General features: G+C 40.1%; 1 protein-coding gene across 1 annotated transcript; it reads right to left on the reverse strand.

Annotated features, from left to right (window-relative positions):
• Positions 1-19,412: 19,412 nt before the first annotated feature.
• LOC145983538 (uncharacterized) lies at positions 19,413-23,774 on the reverse strand. Its single transcript, XM_083116614.1, has one exon. It carries the CDS (start codon positions 23,772-23,774, stop codon positions 19,413-19,415), a length of 4,362 nt encoding a protein of 1,453 aa, XP_082972740.1.
• Positions 23,775-24,325: the final 551 nt, after the last annotated feature.

Consider the following 24,325-nt stretch of genomic DNA (forward strand, 5'->3'; position numbering starts at 1 on the left):
GAAAGTGACTCAAATTATCTACTTTTCCTTGTTTTCCCATTTCTTTCTTCAGTATGGCTGCTGAACAGCAGCCATACTGAAGAAAGAAATGGGAAGGGATGAAGAAAAGGGATGGGATGAAGAAAATCAAGACAAGGAATGATGTGGTGATAGAGCAGGCAGATAAAGGAGGAGCAATTGTGGTGATGGAAAGAGAATGGTACGAGAGGAAGTTTGAAGACCTAAAAGAAAATGGATATGAGGAGATTTGTGGAACAGGTGAAGAACAAACTATAAAAGAAAGAATCATAAAAGACTGTAGGAGGAGTGGATTCAAGAAATGCATAAAGGAGACAGGAAGACTACCAAGTTTGAAAGGCTTTCCAAAGATACACAAAGAGGAGATAAAGTTAAGACCAGTAATGAACTGCAGAAACAATATTTTGGAACCCTTAGAAAAGAAATTAAAGAAAGTTATTGACGTGTTAGTAACACAGCAAGATAGCAGAGCAGTTAAGAACAGTGAACAAGTAGTAGACCTCATAAAAGGACTTAAGTTAAATGAGATGAAGACGACAATGTTTAGCTTAGACGTGAAAAGTATGTTCCCGAGCATCAAGAGGGGACACGTTTTGGACATTATTGAAAAGAGAATGGGACAAGAAATTATAGGAGAATTTGATAGTGAAAGGGTAGTGAAGGCGCTGGAAACCATTTGGAATAACGGTTACAGTATAATGGGAGATAAAATAATGTTAATGAGTGAAGGACTAAATATAGGTTCCAGTCTAAGCCCAGCATTGGCTGAATTGGTTACGAATGAATGATGTACGACTTAAGAGAGAGAGAAATGCAATATTTAAACACACGAGAGAAACAGGACATGACATAGAGTGGGATGAGGCTAAGCAGATAGGAAGGGAGAAGAGAATGCTAGTGAGAAAATGGAAGGAAGCCAAGGAAATAGAGAAGAAAGGTGAAGAAGACACAATGAACTGGAATGGGGGACTGAAGTTAAACAAAGAATGGAAGAAGATGTTGGAAAGAGTGGAAAGGACAAGAGAGAAAGAGGAGAGGAGAAGGAAGAAAAATGAAGGGAAAAGAGCGTGAGATTAAAAGTCCAACCACATTCTATATGGAAGTATTTGTGTTTAGCCTTTTTAGGTGAAAGTAAAGTTGGCAAGTGAAAGTCATCTGCTAGAAAGTTCCAAACAACTTTCTAAATAGTCTGGAGGGAGTAATGTTTGTGTATATATAATGCCCTTTTGTTGTATCTGGTTACTTTTGTACTTGATACAGAGTCTGAAGAAGACCTTGCTAGAAGGTTGAAACGTTACGTTAGTTTATTTTTTTAATAAAATAAATTACTGCCTTGGTCAGCATATTTAGTTTTTCATAATCATGGAAACAAGGCTTAATGATGTTATAACTCTGTATTTAGAATTCTAAACACCTTACTGCAAAGGAAGAAAGTGCTACTGCATTGTAATTAGAAAATCCAGTTTCATTCAATGCATTCTTTTGATCATTTTAAAACAGCTCGGTTTTGTTCCTCTTTGCTCCAGAAGTATCAGCAGAACTGTCCCTTTTCCTCGTAAGAAGAGAAAACGTCTTAGATATTTCATAATAAGAGAGAATGCATGCATTTATATACTCTACAATTATGTTCTGTATATCGTGAAAGCTTTCAGTGGTGCCAACTTATATGGGCCTGTGAGCTAGAGCCAAACCAAATAACTTGCCATTTAGGAATAAAATCCCGCTCTTAAAAACAAAAATTTCATCATTATACATTTAAAGAATTTTCGGTGGGAAAAGAAATCGGATGATTTCAAACCAAGGTGATTCTGTAAGTATTTTGAATTCTGATCACGGAAATGACAGCCATTTTTTTTTTCATCATGTCAAATTTTTTCACAATTTCACAACCAAGTTCTCATATTTGCCATTCCATTACGCCTATTTACAGAACGCAATAAAATGAATTTAAGCTAAGGAAATTTCGGATGTTTACAAACCAATAGGTGCTTGTGGAAGTATTTTGAATGCTGATGACGGATGTGACTTAAATTTCTTCCCATGCCCCTCTGAATGTTTTCCTAGAAAAGGATTTTTCTCCATGTCATTAAGTATAAGTGTTGCCCAAATGAAACTAAGACTTTTGTCGTAGCGCCGTAGCTTAACTACGCAGATCTTGGTGTTTGCTCTGATAGGTGGCGTTGTATGTAAGGAAGCATACCTGGTATGGTCTGACCGCGCAGTGTGTTGTTTACATGTGCAGAAGCACGTTCAGAACATGGATTCGTCCAAAGGGACCCAGCGACCAGTTACTCAATTTTTGAAGGCAGAAGGTTTTAGTGGAGCCGAAATTTATCGTTGTATGAAGAATGTGTCTATCACGCAGCACAGTGTTCAGATGGTGTGGTGAGTTTCGTGGCGGACGTGTGCGCACTGAGAGCATGCCTAGAGCTGCGGCTTCCGCTGGGAAGTCCTCGACCATCCTCCCTACAACCCTGATCTCTCGCCCTGCAACTACCACATCTTCGGCCCACTAAAAAAACATCTGAAGGGCCGCCGGTTCACCAACGAAGCTGAGGTCCGTGACGCCGTTGAAGATTGGTTCCGCGTCAACCACGGACGTTCTCAGCTCAGAGTATCCATACCCTTGTGATGCGTTGGGACACTTCCTTGAACAGCCAAGGTAACTATGTGTAGATTGTATGTCACCCATGGATCACTTTTACTTTCTGTATGTTCATATATTTCAACCAATAAATCATTACAGAAAAAAACTAAGAGTCTCACTTTCATATGGGCAACCCTTATACAATGAACTCACCATATTATAACCTTGAGTTTTGGACGTTTTGTGAAGGAACTTTTTATGACGGGTTTCGAAAATGGAACTTACGTAATCAAAGTTTACAATTTTCATGAAATTAAGGCAGTTTGCTGTTTTCTGAAAAATGGGTGAAAATGGATTTCATTTTTGGAATCAGCATGCCGAAGTTATTCAGAGACAACAGTCATCTTCGAGTCATCCAAACTCATGGCGACTGGTGTTATCACAACTTAATTGAGTGTTATCAAAAATCTTATAATCTCCAATATGATATGTGTCAGTGACCTATATTATATAAACTATCCGTGCTCACTTTGATACGCTTTGTTTATTTTGACCATATGAAATATTTTATTTGTTTTCTGTTAATTTCACATTTGATTTGTTAGTTTCAATACTGTTGTTTGATATTTTGATATTGGCTTAAATTTGTAATTTTTGCTGTACATTTGTTACACGCAATATCGGAAGTGGAAGTCATTTCCGGTTTGTGAAGATGTGTAGAACTGTCCAATCTTTTATTGATTCGGTTGCGAGGACAACAGTGCGAAAAAAGAAAATAATAAGTTGAGTTGCGGAAGATGACGTCTATTTTGTGAAAAACGCTGTTTTAAAGAAAAAAGCAGCAACTTAATTCAAAAGTGATTGTGTTGGTGAATATTGTTATTAATTAGCAGTGATTGTTTAAAGGTAAAATGTTTTATTAAATTTGTAAAATAGTAAGAAGCTATTCTTTTTGTTCAAACCGTTTCGTCCTGAGAATCCAGTGTAGTATACATTAAGGTGAGTCTCATAACTCCGCCGCACAGGGAGATTGGGTAGCTACCGTGACGTAGTAATCCGTGATCCAGTGGCGAACACAAGAAAGGAACGTCACAGGTAAATTTGGCGCTCAACGTGAAGGCATCGATGATGTAAAAGGATAAATTGTAACTGTAATATCGTGTGAAAAAAACGTGTGTTTTGTGCCGTGTGAAGTCATGAGGAAATTGTCGAGCGTTACAAAGTCTGATGTAAGTCATGTGATCGATTTTGCAGAGATATCAGGGTATGAGTAGGAGAATTTTGAGAAGCCAGAGCAAGAAGAAAATGGATAAATTGAGTTGTTGTGATGATAAAGATAAGCCCTTGGACGAAATATTTCAGTGCAGGAAATGCGAGGCGTATTTCCATTTAGGGTGTGCAAATTTGCCAATATCCAGAGAATTTATTCCTGATGATGACTTAGTTTGTAAAAATTGCAAATCGCATAGTGCTACTTTAAATATGGAGGTACTTTGTGGATGGTTAAAGAGAATTGAAGAAGGAAGGAAAGAAGATCAGAATGAATTGAGGAAGATCATTGAAGAAGGAAGGAAAGAAGATCAGAATGAAATGATAAAGAGGTTTGAGAAAATGGAAGAAGGAAGGCTAGAAGATAAGAATGAATTGAAGAAGATCATTGAAGAAGGAAGGAAAGAAGATCAGAATGAAATGATAAAGAGGTTTGAGAAAATGGAAGAAGGAAGGCTAGAAGATAAGAATGAATTGAAGAAGATCATTGAAGAAGGAAGGAAAGAAGATCAGAATGAAATGATAAAGAGGTTTGAGAAAATGGAAGAAGGAAGGCTAGAAGATAAGAATGAATTGAGGAAGATGATAGAAGAAGGACGGAAAGAGGATAAAAAGGAACTGATGAAGATTATTGAAGACGGAAGAAACGAAACTAAAGTAGCTTTCAGGAACTTAGAGGAGGTATTTAGGAATGATAAGGAGGAAATGATGACGAGAATGAACGCAGACCGAGAAGAATTGATGAAGAAGATTGAGGATGAGCGGAAAGATGATAAAAATGAAATGATGAAAGTAATAGAAGACAGAAGACAAGAAAACAAAGAAGAATTGGAAGCTGTGCGATGTGATTTGTTAAAACAAATTGATGAAGGGAGAGATGCTCTAAATAAGATAGAAGAAGTCTGGGAAGTAGACAGACGAAAAGTAATGAATGAAATGGACACCGTAAGGGCAAGGATAGAATCCGTCGTGGATCAGCAAAGTACTTCAAGGAATTTGTGTATGCAGGACAGTGAGAAGATGAATAAAGAAATTAACCAGAAGTTCTACTTTATGGAGGAATTCCTTTTAGGGAAGTTGGAGAGATTACATTTAGAATCTGTGCAAGGAAATCCAGGAATGACTACTGGAAATACTGACAGATCTGTGGAAAATATTCGATGGGTGAGAGATGATAATGACCCTTTGATTTCCGGTATATCTTCAACAGAATCTGTATCTTCTGCTGAATTGTTGACTAAAAGGAACCGTAAGAGGAGAAGACGTATCCAAAGTACAAAAGGGATACCCAGAGAAGATATCGATAAATCTCCTGATGTCTCTCATAGTCCATCTCACACTGGACATTTTTTTAGAATGTCGGATATTAACTCTCTGAGCAAATTTACCGGAGAAATAAATTCCATATCAGCGGAGCGTTATTTGGAAGAACTGAAAACGTCCATGGACATAATGAAAATGCCTATGCACTATAGATTAAAGGTGCTTCCTTCTGTAATGAAAGGGAAAGCTAAAGCCTGGTTTATTGCCAACGAGAGAAGGTGGAAGTCTTTTGAACAGTTTTGTTCCGCTTTTAAAAAAACAGTATGCCTCTGCAGAAGCGAAGCAGAGAGAGATCCAGATTTTAAGAAACAGAAGATATTCCAAATCCTCAGGTCTTTCTATGGAGGATTATTGTTGGGATGTCTACGGGTCATACTGTAACTTGGTCGAACGTGTGGACCAAACAGAAGTGTTAAGTTTAATTATTCATCAGCTCCCATACAGAATACGGCAGCTAGTATTGACAAGAGATCCTCGAAACATTGACCAGTTGACCAACTTCTTGGGGAAGTACGAAGCCTCAGAACAGATAGATGGGTGGAGAGGCGACGGTAATAAAGCAGAAGAAAGGAGACCTAACCAACCTCGAGTTCGCAGAGTACAGATGACAACTTCTACTAATAATCCTGGAGGATCCCGCAGCGCAGAGAGCGGAAATGGGAAAGAACCAATCACCAGAGAAGGACAGCGATTCCCGGGTGGAAGGTGGAAGAATAGAAACTGGACAAGTAACAGACTTTATAGAAGGACTACGCCGTACACAAATAGTTGGAGAAGAGATCAAATAGCTCCGGAACGAAAAGAGTGTGCAATACAGACAGAAGAGCTACCTTCCAGTAATCTTAGAGTTACAGCGTCGCCATGGGAAATTAACTGCAATGAAGTTCTGGGTTTAGCCCAGCGCCCGTTGTAAGCGGTACTCTTACGCTTGCAATGAAGGGCATGCAAGTACAAGAAAGCGACGAAAGTGAAGACCCATTCCTAACAGAACATCCGTTAGAAGTATTGTACTTGAATATCGAAGCCACTCCTCTAAATTATTTAAAAATTAGAAAGACGATAATGGAAGAAGATAGGGATAATGTGAAGAAACCTGAAATTTCAGTCGAGGTATTAGGATTCCAAATAAAATGTACTCTGGACACGGGTAGCGAATGTACCCTTATGAATTATAATATTTGGCTTCAAGTACGAGAGCGATTACCAGGTCTTAAATTGCAGAAGTGTCCAGGCGTAATATTAAAAGATTTTGCTGGAAAAGAAAGATCACGGATAGCTGGATGTAGGCGAATAAATTTTGAAATTGGCGGTTTTATATTTGAAGATTTGGTATATGTGGTCAAGTGCTTAGAAGCTGACTTATTATTTGGTTATCCTTTCCTTCGAAGATACAAAGCCACTCTGGATGCAGGCGCAGAAAAATTGTATCTGATCAATGGCGGACACACAGTAGAGCAACATTTACTTCCTAACGCTGGAGATTCAGAGAAGGGCGAGTCGCGGGAGAAGACAGCCTTAATACAGTGTACGAAAGCGGAGGAAGAAGCTAACGCTGATGAGTGGACTGCAACAGAATCAGACATAAGAGATAAAGCCTTTGCTTCAGATGTTTTGAGAGTTGAGGAAAAGGAGCAGCTATTTAATTTATTATTGAAATATAGAAGAATATTCGCCGACAAACCAGGATTATCTAGGAATTCTATCTGTGAAATAAATTTGACCAGTGAAGAACCTGTTTTCTCCAATCCTTATCCTGTTCCGTTGTCCAAGAGAAAAAAGCTGGAAGAAGAATTATTGAAGTGGCAAGAGTGGGGAGTAATTATACCCTGCAATTCACCATATTTAAATCCCTTATTAGTAGTGGATAAACCGGACGGGTCGGTTAGACCCTGCATTGATTTTAGAAAACTAAATAAACAAATTGTAGCTCCCAGGAGTACAGTACCTCAAATTCAGGAAGCTCTACAGAAATTTAGAGGGAAGAAGTATTTCTCCTGTTTGGATCTTGCTTCAGGATATTTACAAATTCCAATTAATAAGAAGCATCAAATATACACAGCCTTTACATACAACGGAAGATCTTGGTGTTTTACGAGAATGCCTTTCGGTTTGACCAATGCTGTAGCTGTATTTATGTATTCCATGCACAATTTGTTTAATCCATCTACTGAGAAATTCTTGACAGTTTATATAGATGATCTTTTGATATTTGATGAAACGATTCACAAACATTTTCAACACTTATCATAAATAAATAAATAAAGGAAAGACCTTTTATTTAAGAATTCTAGAGGTAAAAAGAAATTCCATTGTATAGTGGTTCCGCATAGTTTAAAGGATAAAGTGTTGGAGGCTGAACATGATAACACTGGCCATTTTGGGTTTACAAAAACTTATCAGAGAGTAAGAAAAAGGTACTTCTGGAAAAATATGAAGTCTGACATTTCACGATATATTCAAGAGTGCTTGATATGTTCAAAGAACAAGCCCGATAAGCTTGGGATATGTAGAGAGAGATTGACCACGACCCAAAAGAAACCACATGAAGTTCTGTCAATAGACATCATTGGCAAACTACCTAAGTCTTCATCGTTCTACTATATCCTGACCTTGATTGATGTAGGAACCCGATACTTAACAGTCTATCCGTTACGAACAGCCACTACTGGTGAAATTATTAGGAAGTTAGAGCAGGGATACTTCACCCATTATCCGAAACCTAAGTATGTGCTGTCCGACAGGGGAAGTCAATTTCTATCCAAGCAATGGCTACAATTTATGGAAAACCAGTCTGTTAGACCCATCAGGACCACTCCTTATCACCCAGCAAGCAATCCGATTGAGAGAAGCAATCAGGAAATTGTAAGACTTTTAAGGACGTTTTGGCAATCGGAAACACGACTCCTGGTGCAAACAAGTGAGGACTGTCTGTTGGCTCATCAATAATTCTATATCCGAGGCTACCGGTTATGCCCCAGTGGAGTTATTTTATAATCGACCTGTAGCAGCTAACTTACTGCAGGAATTAGACTGGCCTGAAGACAGTGAGTGGAAGACTCTAGCCTGGGAAACCAAATTATTCATCGCAGAAAGTCGAAACAGCCGACAGAAGAACAAAAAGAACATACGGATCAATCCCCATTCGTTCACACTAAAAGAAGGAGATCTGGTTTTAAAAAGGAACCACCGGTTAAGTTCAGCTAAAGATAAAGAAATATCCAAGTTCTTTGAATACTTCGTTGGCCCGTATGTAGTTGAGGATGTTAAGCACAACACAGCTAACTTGCTGGATCCTTGGAAGGACAAATTAATAGGAAGGGAAAATTTTTCCAACCTGAAGAAAATTAATTGTTCACCCGAAAGAAGACAGGAATTATTGCAAAGATGGCATCACCAGATCAAAAAGGACTAATTTTCGTAGCAAAGAAAATTTCGTACATAAACATTACCTCAATTTTCTTTGTTTGTATGGGAGGAGAACTTGATACGCTTTGTTTATTTTGACCATATGAAATATTTTATTTGTTTTCTGTTAATTTCACATTTGATTTGTTAGTTTCAATACTGTTGTTTGATATTTTGATATTGGCTTAAATTTGTAATTTTTGCTGTACATTTGTTACACGCAATATCGGAAGTGGAAGTCATTTCCGGTTTGTGAAGATGTGTAGAACTGTCCAATCTTTTATTGATTCGGTTGCGAGGACAACAGTGCGAAAAAAGAAAATAATAAGTTGAGTTGCGGAAGATGACGTCTATTTTGTGAAAAACGCTGTTTTAAAGAAAAAGCAGCAACTTAATTCAAAAGTGATTGTGTTGGTGAATATTGTTATTAATTAGCAGTGATTGTTTAAAGGTAAAATGTTTTATTAAATTTGTAAAATAGTAAGAAGCTATTCTTTTTGTTCAAACCGTTTCGTCCTGAGAATCCAGTGTAGTATACATTAAGGTGAGTCTCATAACTCCGCCGCACAGGGAGATTGGGTAGCTACCGTGACGTAGTAATTCGTGATCCAGTGGCGAACACAAGAAAGGAACGTCACAACTTCGTTATTAGGAAAGCAAGCGAGGACAGATAGACACTGTGCGAATGCAGCTTTTTCCTTTGGGGGTGGGTGGATGCCCACTCAATGCGGAATTTGCGATTTCATTTCGGTAGGTAAGTTACTTTTATTTTGCATATGGAAATTTGTGTGCAGTCAGTAAACTAAATTATTGCCTTGCGGTGCCTTAGAAAAATGGTTCTAACCTAGGTCATTGGATCTGGTAATAATACTTAAACGTAAAATAGAAACAGTAAATTTACATTCTAAGAAAACACACACGCACACGCACAAAAGGAGCTATGGAGCTAGTAACACTGAATACTTGAGCAAATTTCTATTGTCAAGATCAAACATAATGTCAAATCTACAAGGGTCGTTCAAGGTTGACCGGGACTTTTATTTCTGCAGAGGAAATAGGTAGCAGAAGAAACACCAAACTATGTCAGTTTTTCAAAGTATTCTCCGTGCGCGCCGAGGCACCGTTGCCATCGTTCTGGCAGCTCCCGAATTCCTTTGGCGTAGAAAGAACTTGGTTGTTGTCGTAGCCACTGGAGGACATCGCTCCGCAGTGCTTCGTCTGTCGTGAATTTCTTCCCTCCCAGATGGTCCTTAAGGGGTGCAAACAAATGATAATCACTGGGGGCTAAATCCGGACTGTAGGGGGGATGGGGCAGAACTTCCCAGCGCATGTCGGCCAGAGTTGTTGTTGTCACATTGGACGCGTGAGGGCGGGCATTGTCATGGAGAAGAATGACATTTCCAGACAACATCCCAGGTCTTTTCTTGCGAATGGACTTTCGTACAGCACCACTCAACAATGTGGAGTAATACTGGGCATTAATCGTGCTCCCTTTGTCCAGAAAATCCACATGGATAACGCCCTTCATGTCCCAGAAGTCACTGGTATGACTGCAGTCGGGCGAATGTGTCCATGCGCTTCATTTGTCACCAGCTCCCGTCCTTCGCGAAACTGCTCACACCATTCGTACACTCTTGTCCGCGACATCGTTTGTTCACCATACTGTGCTTGCAATCGTCTGAAAATCTCAGCTGGTTGCACTTTCTCCTTCACGAGAAATTTGATTACACACCGGAGCTCCACAGCCACAGACACACTGCTTGCCGCCATGTTCGCTGCAACTGCTGCAAATGCGCGAAATACGTCATGCCGGGCGCTAGTTACTCGCGAAGGAATACATTACGTCACCCGCACGTTTCATCATGATCCGGCTATTCATCGATTTTTTACGTACGAAAATCCCGGTCAACCTTGAACGACCCTTGTACCTACAAGTTTCTTGTGAACACTGTAATGTATGTAAACTATCAGCCTTATGGAATGAAAACTTAAATGAAAAGCAGCCAGCTGTTGTCTCGCCTGGGCGAGGTGGTTAGTTGCAGAACGGTGTCCTTCCTTAATCCACAAGGCTGCATACTGTTTGGCAGGGAAATTCTTGATGACTTGGTCATTCATGGTCACGAATGATTTTTCAGTTGTTCTTGTTTCATAGTTAAGAAACGGTATACTTCTTGCTTTCAATCCCTTTCTTTTTGAGAGGACCGGAACCTTTCTACTTGCACAATTTAAATTCGGTCCAAGTTGCGTATTGTTTCATTGAAAAAAGGTTCCTGGACCGTATTAAATTGACACGGAATAAATGTTCCTGGACCGTATTTAAATTGATTCGGTAAAAGGGTTCCTGGACCGAATTGAAATACTTTACAGATAAAAAGGTACTTTACGGTCCACAATCCATTTACGCTTACTCATTTTCACTCCTGGACCGGAATTGAATTTATTTAATATTCCTTGATCGTCAACAACCCTGATAAAAACATTCACGACAGGGACAAAAATAATTATCCTTTCCCGGGGATAAAATTTTCTGTGAGTGGGAAACCCCTGGAATGCTCGCCGTTAATTCGCACACTGCCGATAGGCACTAAAGACTCATAAAATAGGCAGGCAAAAAGTACCGAAGAAAACAAACTAGGCACTAAAAATGGATTTTTTGTCACTTTCCTGTATTAGGTACTGAAAAGGCAGTTATCTTCGACATAGGCACTTATGGGACTAAAAGTTGCCAAATAAAAAAACAACAAACCCCTCCACCAAAAAAAACGGTCAGTATATAATTCATGTATTCTTCTCAGATACCTCTTGTAAACGTACAAGCCTAAATTCTTTGGCCAAAGAAAAAATGTATTGTAGGTCAAATCGTTGGCCTACTCATTACATATACAGGGTAGAACGGAATCTACCGACAAACTTTCACAGGTTGTTCAGGGATGTTGGCTGAGTGTTTTGATATGAAGAACTCATTTATTTATTTATTTATTTATTAAACACTACAGGCAAATGCCCAGTTACAGTGTTTTGAGGTTAACTGAGTTCAGTTTACATACATATTGACAAAACAAGTAATTAAGAATTGGAAAGAGAAAACAACAAAGACAAGGAGAAAAGAACTACGTATAAGACGGAACAGAATAATCATTACATAACAACAATATATAATATACAAGGGTGGTATATCATAAAGTATACAACATATTTGGTAACAATGCTATTATACAGGGTTCACATAATATGTTTGCTTTTAGGTCTAAATAGACCAATGTCAGGAGTATAATTAGAGACTATATTGTACAACGCGCACATCCTCCTCTTGGGATCCGTTTCGGCCATCCTGGTTCTACCGAGTGAAATTTGGAAGAGGTCATTTCTGTGTCTTAATTTTGAGTATGGAAGATGAAAGTTTATTTTTGCGAGAAGTGCGGAGGAGTCTGTTTTTCCATTGACAAGTTTCGAAAGGAAGGTTAACTGGTGCACCTGTCTTCTTTTTTCAAGGGACGGGGCACTCAGCATGTTGCGTAAGATGTCACCCGAAGTGAATTTTGGATAAATGCCATCTAATTTATATACTAAATACCTTAAGAATTTATTTTGGAGTTTCTCTATTTTTTCGATTTCGTTTATAAATAACGGGTCCCAAACGACTGAGGCATATTCAAGTTTTGATCTGACAAATGTATAGTAAAGTAGCAAAAAGGTTTCTTTTTTCTTAAACTGGCTACACATTCTCATCACAAATCCTAGGTTCCTGTGCCCTTCACTGAGGATGCGCGCAGTGTGTATCTGGAAATTTAAAGCTTTGTCAAATGTGACTCCAAGATCAGTTACAGTATTCTCTCGTAGGATTTCTACGTCGGAAATGTTATATGAATATTGGATGCGATGTTTTTTACGTGTGAATGATACTACTTTGCATTTCTTGAGATTGAGATTAACCTTGTTGTTTTTGCACCAATCAAGTACTTCGTTAAGTTCGTCTTGTAATTTCGTGCAGTCGTGATCGCTTTTAATTTCTTTGAAAATTTTAACATCGTCAGCAAAGATTAATTTTTTGGAGTTTTTTAGTGCATCTGGTAAATCGTTAATGAAAATCAAGTACAGCAGGGGGCCTAGGTTCGAACCTTGGGGGACACCGGAGCTGGCTACGTAATAGGAGGATCTTAGTCCTTGGTGCATGACATATTGTCGTCTATTCTGTAAATATGAAGCAAGTAGTTTTATAAGTTGCGGGGAGAGGCAGGTGTAGGCTAGTTTCTGAATTAAAGTATCGAGGTGTACCGTGTCGAAGGCCTTTGAGAAGTCCGTGTATATTACATCGACTTGTCCTTTATCGTCAATTGTTGACGTAACGTAATTTGTTAATTCGACGAGATTAGTCACAGTTGAACGGTTTTGTACAAATCCATGCTGGTGTGGAGAAAGGATAGGTTTGACATGCGAGTAAATATGATTATAAATTATTTGCTCAAAGAGTTTAGCTGGAGCTGACAGTTTCGCGATTGGTCTGTAGTTACTTATGTCTGTCTTGTCTGCTGCTTCGGGGATTGGACAAATCTCCGTCGTTTTATAACTTGCGGGGAATTTTTCTGTTTTCAAGATTAAATTAAAGAGGGTGTGGAGAGGGAACTTGAGCGCCTCTGAGCAACCTTTAATAACGTAAAGGGGGGGGATTAGGTCCGGTCCAGCTGCTCTTTTTGGTTTGAGTTTCTTGATGGCTTTTTCGATTTCTCTTAGGGATATTTCTGGGATGCTTAAGAGACTAAGTTGGGATTTCGGGAGCGCGTTCGTACGTGTGGTTTCGTAAGAGGATGGTTCCGCGGAAAAGACAGATTCGAAATATGTAGCATAAACATTCTGGATGTTATTGTTATCAATAGGGTCGCCATTGAGTTTGGTTGGTTGGGCTGGTGGATTCTTCCTTTGATTCTTAACTAAAGACCAAAAGTGATTTGGTTCGCGAGTCAGATTAGCTTCGCAGCTGTTAAGGTAGTTTTGGTAAGCTTTGTTCATTTCCGCTTTTAATTTCGTTCTTAGAGCTTTAAAGTTAGCTTCATGATACCCTACATTCCCTTGTTTTTGTTTCCATTTTTTATGATGGTGTGACTTGATCTTTATACCTTTTATAATATCTAGCGTGAACCAACATGGGTACTGATTAGAATAAGTTGAGCGGGAGAATGGGACGCATTCATCAAATATACACTTAATTACAAGTATTTCATAAAATTTGTCCACTGTAAGATTGATATCATTGTATTTATGTAATTGTTCCCAGTTAGCTGATTTAAATTTGTGAAACATACTGACGAAATCAGCTTTCTTAAAATTGTATCGCATACGAGGGCCACTATTTATATTTTGAGCCTAACAATGAAAAAACAGGAATTTGGCATTGAAAACTGCTTTATTGTTTTTCGAAGTATTCTCCTTTATGGTCAATACACTTTTGCATTCGTTCGAACCATTTGTCAAAGCAGTTTTTCCAATCTTCTTGAGACACCTCCATAATATGGTTTTTGAACGCATCAACGGCGTCTTCCGCCGACGAAAATCGTTGTCCACGCAATTTATTCTTGACATTCGGGAACAAGAAGAAGTCATTGGGTGCCAAATCAGGACTGTACGGCGGATGACCCATCAATTCGATTTTTTGACTGTTCATAAAGTCGGTTGTTAGACGAGATGTGTGACAGCTGGCATTGTCTTGATGAAGAATGATCCGACGGCGTTTGTTTGTTTTCCGTATTTGACCGAAGACCTCTGGCAAACAAATTGTTGTGTACCATTCAGAGTTGACCGTTCTACGTTCCTCTAAAGGCACAGTTGCCACATGACCAGTTTTCCCAAAAAAACAGGCGACCATTTGTTTCGATGTGCTTCGAGCGCGAACAACTTTTGTTGGATTGGGTTCATCTTGAAACACCCATACAGTCGACTGCTGTTTACGTTCCGGCTCATATGCATATATCCATGATTCGTCACCTGTTACAATCTTATATACGTCTTTTGAAGCACCACGATTGTATTTATTGAGCATTTGTTTGCACCAATTGACGCGAGCGTCTTTTTGAGTTTTTGTCAAATTGTGTGGGATCCAACGAGAACATACCTTTCTCACAGCTAAATGAACATGTAATATTTTATATATGCTGGTGGAACTAATGCCTCAATCTCAAAGTATGTCACATGACGATCTTGCAGTATTAGGTTTTGCACAGCATCAATGTTTTCTTGAATAACAACTGATTTTGGACGACCTTCGCGAATCTCGTCGGTGAGCGAATGGCGGCCACGATTAAATTCGTTATACCAGCGTTTCACAGTGGCAAAGGATGGGGCTTCACCGCCAAATGTGGAAGTAAGTTGATCGATGCACTCTTGTCTTGATAATCCACGTCGAAAATCGTAAAAAATCACCGCACGAAAATGTTCACGAGTTAATTCCATTTTATTGTTGTCGCGCAATCTTCAAGGCAACATAAACAACACAACTGAAGCTATTGACAAAACATTTGAAGTACGTTATGGTCAATAATGCCAGACGATTCCGTGCAAACGTCAAATCGCGCCTAACTTCAATCAGTGTTGCCAAGGCTCAAAAATATAAATAGTGACCCTCGTAATACTCGACTTTGAAGTTTTACGCTTAGGTTTGGGACATGGTATATTTATTCCTAGGGGTGGGTGGTGAGTGTCTTCCGGCACCAGTGCATCCTGCCGGAGTATCGTTACATTCTCTATATTTGTTAGGGCTAAATCTAGGGTTTTACCGTTGGCATTTTGTATAGTATTTAAGTTTTTTAGATCATTAAAATCAATAAAGTACTTGAATTCACGACAGTGGGAACCTAACGTGAGAAGGTTGTTAGTAGGCTGAGTTACGTCAGGGATGTTAAAGTCACCAGCGATGAGCAATGGGGCCACTAGAGGACAATGTGCGGCTATGTGGGAGAACAAGGTTTCATATACCGGTAGGGGTGATGACGGCTGGATGTATATTACAGAAATATAGATGGTATGTGCATGTTCCGGTTTTAATTTTATAATTACACAGTCTATGGTTTGTTCAGTTAAAGGTAAATCCACTAGTTCAGGGCAATGTTCTTTCTTTACACCAATAAGAACACCACCGCCTAGGGTTTTCCCATTTTCTCGTGGGTTGCGGTCCGATCTGAAAACACTGTATTGTTCTGAAAATATTTCGGAGTTGGATATTCAGGTATTGAGCCAAGTTTCAGCGCACAAAACCACATCATAGTTATTCGCCAAAATGCTGAGAAGAAATTGATTCGTTTTCGTGCGTATTCCTCTTAGGTTTTGATAAATAATGCTCATGGGGACTCGATTTGTTTGATTCTCATGAACGGTTTTGACTGAATGAACATTCTCTGGCGAGTCAGAAACGGAGTGTGCACTAGTTGCATTTGTAATCGTTCCGCTAGGTTCGAGATTGTCAGCTGTTTTCACTAATACACCAGTGGGTCCTGAGGGGATGTCCTTCTTACCTCTCAGGTTGCGATGGGCGTGGCTACGTCGACATCTTCAAAGAGGCTGGAGGCCATTTCCGCGGGACCATTTGCTTCGGCGATCGTACTGCATTCCTGATCTTCCAGGGTGGATAGGGGCTGGGGGATGTTGAACTGCACTTTCACTTGGAGACGGGTTGGCGCCAGCAGGTTGGGGCTCAGCTAAGGTGGCTGGGTCAGGTTGGAGATCACTCAGGGAATACTTGACATTGTCAACAACGAGGTGGCGGTAACTAATGTAGGCTCTACGACCAGCATTCCGGGCACTGTGCATATGTTCCAGGAGTCCCTGGCGCTCCTTCCGAGTGGAATAGCGGAAGTCATGTTCAACATATATTTTTGTAACTTTTAGTTTGTTGCGGCACCTGAGAATTTCTTCCTTTTTTTTGTACCGTAAAAAGCGACAACCGATTGGGCATGGGCCTCGCGTACTGTTCGTGTTTATCCTATGAGCTCGCTGTATGTCATCCTCTTGCAGATTTATGCTCAGGGCTTGTCTTGCATAATTCGACGCACTTTGGACTCAGATTCTGCCCAGTCTTCTCCCGGGGAATCCTCATCGACACCGTAAAACATCAGGTTATCCCGACGACTTCTATCTTCCTGATCATCTAGCTTTTGTTGAAGCCATCTATTGTTCTCCGACAGTTCTTCTAAACGTTTTGTAAGCGAAACTACGTCACTTTGGAGGACATCCACTCTACCGACCAGAGTTCTAAGTGCGTCGTTGAATTGTCGAACTTCGGTAACAAGTGATAGGTGAGAGGCTTTGAGATCACGGAACATTTCTTTGATTTCTTTCATTTCCTCACTTGGGCCAGGTTTTAGTTCCACGCCTCCAATCACTAATAATACAAGCACCACTGTACCGTTTTACAGAGTAATTGCTTTTCTTCGTTTGTTCAAACCTTACTACATTTATGTATGTTTACACGGAATTTGTTTAGTTTTTCTAGCTAAACTACCTTTGCTCATGTGGTTTCAACATGAAGGGCGCCGCCACACTTTGCAGTCGGCGTTAGAGAACATATTGATGCACAGTTGGATCAGAGATTGATTGGTCGTGGTGGTCCTGTTACATGGCCAGCTCGATCGTCAGATATAATGCCGATAGGCTTCTTCTTTTGAGATCATGTGAAGAGCTTATTGCACAAGACTCCAGTCGACACAGGGCCGGCGGAAAGGGGGAGGGGGGCGAACCGTGTCACTGCCCAAAGCGGCAAATAGTCAGGGAGGCATAATTTGAAGAGAAAAAAGATAAGCCTATTGAAAACTTGAAAGTTATAATATTATATTATATTATATAACTTGGAAGTTAATATATGCCAACCCACAGTTTTGAAGAAACATATCTGTATTCTCACTTTAAAGCCAACGAGTGCCACAAGGTGGAAAAACAGATTTGATGCCTTAACTCCGTTGAGATATCAAGTGGGAGAGGTCCATGATGCGCTCCTTGAAGTAATTGGCGACGATAAAACTGTCCAGATGGTCGCACATGATGCTCAGTGTATTGCAAATCAGTTAGCTGACTTAACATTCCTTTGCGCACTGGTTATCTGGTATCTTACGCAACATGATGAGTGTCCTGTTCCTTGAAAAAAGAAGACAGGTGCACCAGTTAACCTTCCTTTCGAAACTTGTCAATGGAAAAACAGACTCCTCCACACTTCTCGCAAAAATAAACTTTCATCTTCCATACTCAAAATTAAGACACAGAAATGACCTCTTCCAAATTTCACTCGGTAGAACCAGGATGGCCGAAACGGATCCCAAGAGGAGGATGTGCGCGTTGTACAATATAGTCTCTAATTATACTCCTGACATTGGTCTATTTAGACCTAAAAGCAAACATATTATGTGAACCCTGTATAATAGCATTGTAACCAAATATGTTGTATACTTTATGATATACCACCCTTCTATATATTATATATTGTTGTTATGTAACGATTATTCTGTTCCTTTTTAGAGTTTCTTCTCTTATTGTTTTGTTTTCTATTTCCAATTCTTAATTACTGTTGTTTTGTCAACATGTATGTGAACTTAACTCAGAATTTAACCTCAAAGCACTATAACTGGGCATTTGCCTGTAGTGTTTAATAAATAAATTAAAGACTTTTTACTTCAAGTAATGTAATGAGCAAATGTCTTCAAAACATTAATGTACGACGTGTTAGATGCTGTTATATTAGGTTGCGTTAGGTTAGGTTATTATTATTATTAGATGATTTCTTACAAACATATCAGCGCTTTGAAGAAAGCAGAAGTGATGAAAAATTTAAAAGTTCCTTAGATGTTACTTGGCATCCTGGCACGGCCTTCCTCCCTCCTCTCGTGGAGGCTAAGAGGACGGCGACCTGTCACTCCCGGTTGATGAGAGAGAATTGGCATCGAATTTTAGATATAGATGATCCAAAGATAGGCAACACTGAACAGGGCTGAAATCGAAAAAGAAGCGGTACAAAGTTGATTTTTATTACCAGGTCCAAGACGATTATTTTAGCTCTAAGAGGAAGATTTGAGCAGCTTAAATATCATAGTGAATTTTCAATTTCTTTTATGATATTTGTAAGCATAATGACATGTCATCTGATCTTTTGTCTGAAAAGTGTAGAAAACTTGCCGGAATGCTAACACATGAAGGTTACTGAATTAAAACATGAACTAAAAGTGCTTTCGGCTATAATGAAACAATTACACCAAAGGAGGTCTTAAACTGGTAAAGGGTCATGATTTTGCACGTAATGTGAATGTTGCACTTCGAATTTTATTAACTTTGTCGGTATCCGTGTGTTCGCGCCCGTCATCCAACAAGGAAACACTTATCTTGTTTCGGCCGCTGTTTGTAGCATTTCCAGGAAGGTAATGGTGCTGTAGGTAGACTAATACACATAAATGAAACACTCAATTACATCGAACTGATGTATTCGTTGCAAATCTACATTATTTGCAGCCAACCTGCAATACATCTCTCGTACAGCGTCGCTTCTCACTTCACAGACTATTCACTCTCTCACTTTCAGTAGGCACTAGTGTCCAGAGAATAACATGGCGGCCATCTTGGCTCCAAAAGCATAAGGTACGGAACATACCGCCCACCTTGAAATGATTAATTTCAACACTTTACTAAATACACAATATAGAACACATTTTTGATGAACAAATGTAAATTGAATACAACTTTCTCAAACTTTCCTACTGAAAATAACAACACAAAATTAAAAAGAAATTGAACAAACTAATTATTGCCTTTTATGCATAAATTTGAAAGTTTAAGTTCTTTCTCATTGGTGTTCAACTTCACTCACCGGTAAAAGGGACAGCTTCACTGCTGGCCTCTTGTAGGTTCCTTCACTGGTTCTCACTGTTGCTGCTCTAACCAATCCATCTTCACCTGGATGAACGTTGATTACTCTGCCAAGTTTCCACTGTTGAGCTGCAAGTTGATCATCTCTGACCACAACCAAGTCACCGACCTGTAGATTCTGTTGCTCCCTTCTCCACTTAGGACGTTGTTGTAACTGAGAAAGGTAGTCCCTACACCATCTGCGCCAGAAATGCTGTGTCAGCCTTTGCACGAGCTGCCACTTCGACAGTCTGTTCATTTCTATTGTAGCAAAGTCCCTATCTGGAGTAGCTATCAATGCATCTCCTATTAAAAAATGGCCTGGAGTAAGTGCCTTCATGTCGTTAGGATCCCTGGATAGAGCAGTTAACGGTCTGGAATTCAAACATGCTTCTATTTGTGTTAATACTGTATACAATTCCTCAAAGGTAAGTAGGGCATTCCCCACAACTCTTTTGAGGTGGTATTTAACTGATTTGACACCACTCTCCCACAACCCTCCTGCATGAGGATTACGAGGAACATTAAAATGCCACTGGATGCCTAAGCTGCTTAGAGCACTTGAAATAGTTTCATTGTGCTTTGGTTGTTTTGCCAATCTCATGAATTCCTTCAACTCTCTATTAGCGCCAACAAACGTTGTTCCACAATCACTGTAAATATTATTGGGTTTCCCACGACGAGATACAAATCTCCGAAGTGCAGCCAAAAACGTCTCTGTAGTACCACTGCTCACTATTTCTAAATGAACTGCTTTCGTTGCGAAACAAACAAATAAGGCAATATAACCCTTATACTGCTTACGAGAGCGTCCAACCATTTCCTTCAACAGTATGGGCCCTTCATAATCCACACCACAGTTTATAAATGGACGAGAAGGATTGATCCTAGATTCTGGTAAGCTACCCATTAATTGTTCCCCAGATTGTGTACAAAAGCGATGACAAGTTACACATTTCTTCACAATGTTACGCACTGTATCTCGCCCTCTCAGTATCCAGAATTTTCGTTGCAATGAGGACAACACTAACTGAGGACCAGCATGAAGATTAAGTAAATGTTCATTTTTAATTAATAAGTGAGTCAATTTGTGCTTCGCAGGTAGCAACATTGGATGTTTATGGTCCACTGTTATTCTTGCTTTGTGTAGCCTCCCTCCAACACGAATGACACCTGCCTCATCAACAAAGGGAGCCAACCACAATAACCTGCTTTTTGTTGGCAGAGGAATTTTAGCTTGTAAACAATGTAATTCTGCTGAGAATTCACTTTTCTGGGCTTGTTTTACAAAAGAGGTCGTTGCTGTCACAAACTCTTTAGTTGTCAATGCTCCTTGCCTTCTCTGATTCACTGACTGGCGAGTATTGAATACAAATCGTTGGATCCATGCCATTATTCTCTGCATTTTAGAAAAGGTTGAATATCTACTGATCAGATCTTCTTCTACTGTACTGTACATAACTGTAATGGCAATCTTCTTCTCTTCTTTTGTAACTTCTTCCAAAATTTCGTTGTTTGTCTCATGATGATCAAACGTTGCCAATGAAGTTGTTCGTAAGAACTCTGGTCCCGCCCACCATAACTCACACTGAGCTAAGGCTGAAGCACTGATACCTCTTGTAGCAAGATCTGCAGGATTTGATTTTCCCATGATGTGAGACCATTGTTCACGACGAAGACTCTCCTGCACTTCTGCCACTAGATTTGCTACAAATGTTTTCCACCTGCTTGGTGTTGAGGATAACCAAGTAAGCACAATGGTAGAATCAGTCCACACACACGCATCTTCCAATTTGTAGGATAGTGCATTGCAGATTACTACGAGCAATCGTGTCAATAAAACTGCCGCTGATAGTTCTAGTCTTGGTAAAGACATTTGCTTGATTGGAGCCACCTTGGTCTTTGCTCCTACCAACCTCACTTCAACATGACCATCGACATAAACTGAGCGAAGGTACACTACCGCACAGTATGCTTGTTGTGATGCATCACAGAAACCCACTAATTGACAAGCTATAGCATTTGCAGATACAATAGCACGTTTGATTTGTAATTGTTGCAGTACAGGAAGTTCACTACAAAAATGTAGCCACAGGTCGCATGTTTCCACGGATAATGCCTCATCCCAGCCCAACTTTTCTTTCCATAATTCTTGAATGAGTATTTTTGCTTGTATGACTGTTGGGGCTAAGAAACCAAGAGGATCAAACAATTTTGCAATGTCAGATAACAATAGTCTTTTCGTCAATGTGTGACGTTTTGGTGGTAAAGTCACAAGAAAAGTGAAGTGGTCAGCACCAGGATGCCACCTTAGACCTAACGTTTTCACAAGTTCACTGCAATGGATATCTAAAGGCACATTAGTTTCTCTCAACTCTACAGGTACTGCTGTCAACACTTGTGGCTCACTAGAGGACCATTTACGTAACTCAAAACCACCCTTTGCTAGTAACTGTATCAATTGTGACTGCAATTCGATAGCTTCTTCCACATTGCTGGCACCAGATACCAAATCGTCAACATAAAAATCATTTAATAACACTGGGGCTGCTAATGGAAATGCATTCATTTCATCAATAGCTAATTGTTGAAGACACTTTGTTGCAAGATAAGGTGCACTGGAAGTCCCATACGTCACCGTGAGTAGCCTATAGTCCCTTATCAATCCTTGAGGATTGTCGCGCCACACTATTCGCTGAAAGTCTGTATCTGATGGATGAATCAATATTTGTCTATACATTTTGGAAATGTCTGCACACAAAGGAATTTGATGCTTCCTGAACCTGCGTAATAATTGAAAGATATCACCTTGCAATTCTGGCCCAACTTGAAGCTTATCGTTGAGACTAATCCCTGTTGAAGTCACTGAACTGGCATCAAAAACTACACGAAGAGGTGTACTGGTGGAATTTGGATTGATTACAGCATGATGCGGTAAATAGAAACTATCACATGGTTTATTTTTCACTTCACTTGCAGGAACAGGCTCCATATGTCCCAAGTCTAAATATTCATGCATGAATTCTGAGTACTTCTGATGAAAAACAGGAGACCTTGCAAACTTCCGTTCCATTTGCTGTAATCTCGCCACAGCTGTTTCACGAGAGTATCCTAAGGGAGGACTGTCTTCCTTGAATGGAAGGCTCACACTGAACTTATTGTTTTCTCGAACATGAGTCACCGAAAAGTGCTCTTCACATTGTATCTCCTCTAATGTCAGATGCCTTTGCCTTGGGACCTCTTCTACCTCCCAGAACTGGCGAAGTGCACTATCAAGACTACAAGATGCATGAAATGATGCTACTGCCCTTACCTTGGGAATGTCCACACTGCCACAAAGAATCCAACCAAGAACAGTACGTAGTGCAGTAGGTGTTCCCTTTGGCCCAACACGTTTGCCACTTTGCATAAGAAAAGGAAACAAATCTGCTCCAAGTAAAATGTCCACCGGTTCCATCACATAAAACCTTGGATCTGCCAACTTCAGTCCTTGAATATGTGTCCACTTCCCGAAGTCTGGTAAAGGTTCCCTGGGAATGTTTCCTGTTATTTTAGGAAGTACGATTGCCCTTGTAGTGAATGTTTTCCTTCTGCTACTGGGTTGGAATTGTAGATTCACTACTGCACTGCCTACACCTACACCTGTTGCTCTAATCCCATTCACAGTGATGTCTGCCTTATGCTGATGTAAACCTAACCTTTGCACACAGCGTGAGGTGACAAAGGAAGTGTCTGAGGCACAGTCTAGGAGCACACGAACTGGTTGATAAACACCATCTCTTCCCTGCACATACACAACTGCAGTGGATAGCAACACTGGCTTTAGTCCCTTGTCTCCTTCTCCAGCCACATGAGAAGAAACTTCTTGGGGGGAAGTTGTTGTTTCACTAGAGTCACTCTGCTTATAATAGTGTAACAACGTATGATGCTTTTTATTGCAAACGCGACACGCCCCTGAGTCACATACCGATGCCCTATGATGGCTTTGAATGCAATTATAACACAAACCCTTTTCTCTAACAAATCTCATTCTGTCCATCACCGAAAGGCTTTTGAAGTCTTTGCACTTGTATAGGGCATGATGCAGTTTACATTTTCCACAGGTATCATCCGACACTGCATGATACACACCCTTGAACTGGGAGCTATTGTGAGTCGACTGCTTCAATCTCTGAGCACTGAGATTTGAAGCTGATAATGCACGAGAACGCTGGTCAAGAAAGTCACTCAACTCCTGAAACGTAGGCAACTCGGTTGTCTTTAATGAAAGTTCCCATTGTTGTCTAGTATCACTGTCCATTTTTTCTGTCACATGAAATACTAGGATAGGATCCCAATGTTCTATGGGCATGTCCATCACTTTCAACACGCGAATACACTCGGTAGTTGTGTCTAGCAGGCTACGTAAGGCTGCTGCGGATTCACGTTGCACTTTGGGTTGCGCGACTAAACGCTTGATTGTGTCCATAACAATCTCCCGTTTGTTTCCCGTTTAACGCGAATTTAGAATGTTCCACGCCTCGGTATAGTTATCATCAGTCACCGACATGGACTGGATAAGCAATGCAGGTTGCCCCTTTAACGAAGCTTTCAAATACTGTAGCTTTTGCGCACTGGATAACTGTTTGTTTTTGTCCACCGACGCGATAAACAAATCACGCAAAGAAAGCCACTCTTGTAATTGTCCTGTGAACACAGGCAGCGTGAGCTTCGGGAGACGCACTTCACTTGTTCGTGCTTCTGTCGATGACGTCACCGTAGCTTGAGTCTGTTGCTGCTGCAACGAACAAAGCCTGCACATGGTTGCATCCAAACGGTCTTGAATACAACCGATTTCACCGTCATAACTCT

This window comes from Lepisma saccharinum, unplaced genomic scaffold, assembly GCF_977018435.1.
Source record: "Lepisma saccharinum unplaced genomic scaffold, izLepSacc3.1 HAP1_SCAFFOLD_1196, whole genome shotgun sequence".
Lineage (NCBI taxonomy): Eukaryota > Metazoa > Arthropoda > Insecta > Zygentoma > Lepismatidae > Lepisma > Lepisma saccharinum.

Coding starts and splice junctions, on each gene's coding strand:
- LOC145983538 (XM_083116614.1), bottom strand. CDS start 23,774: ATGGACAGTGATACTAGACAACAATGGGAACTTTCATTAAAGACAACC.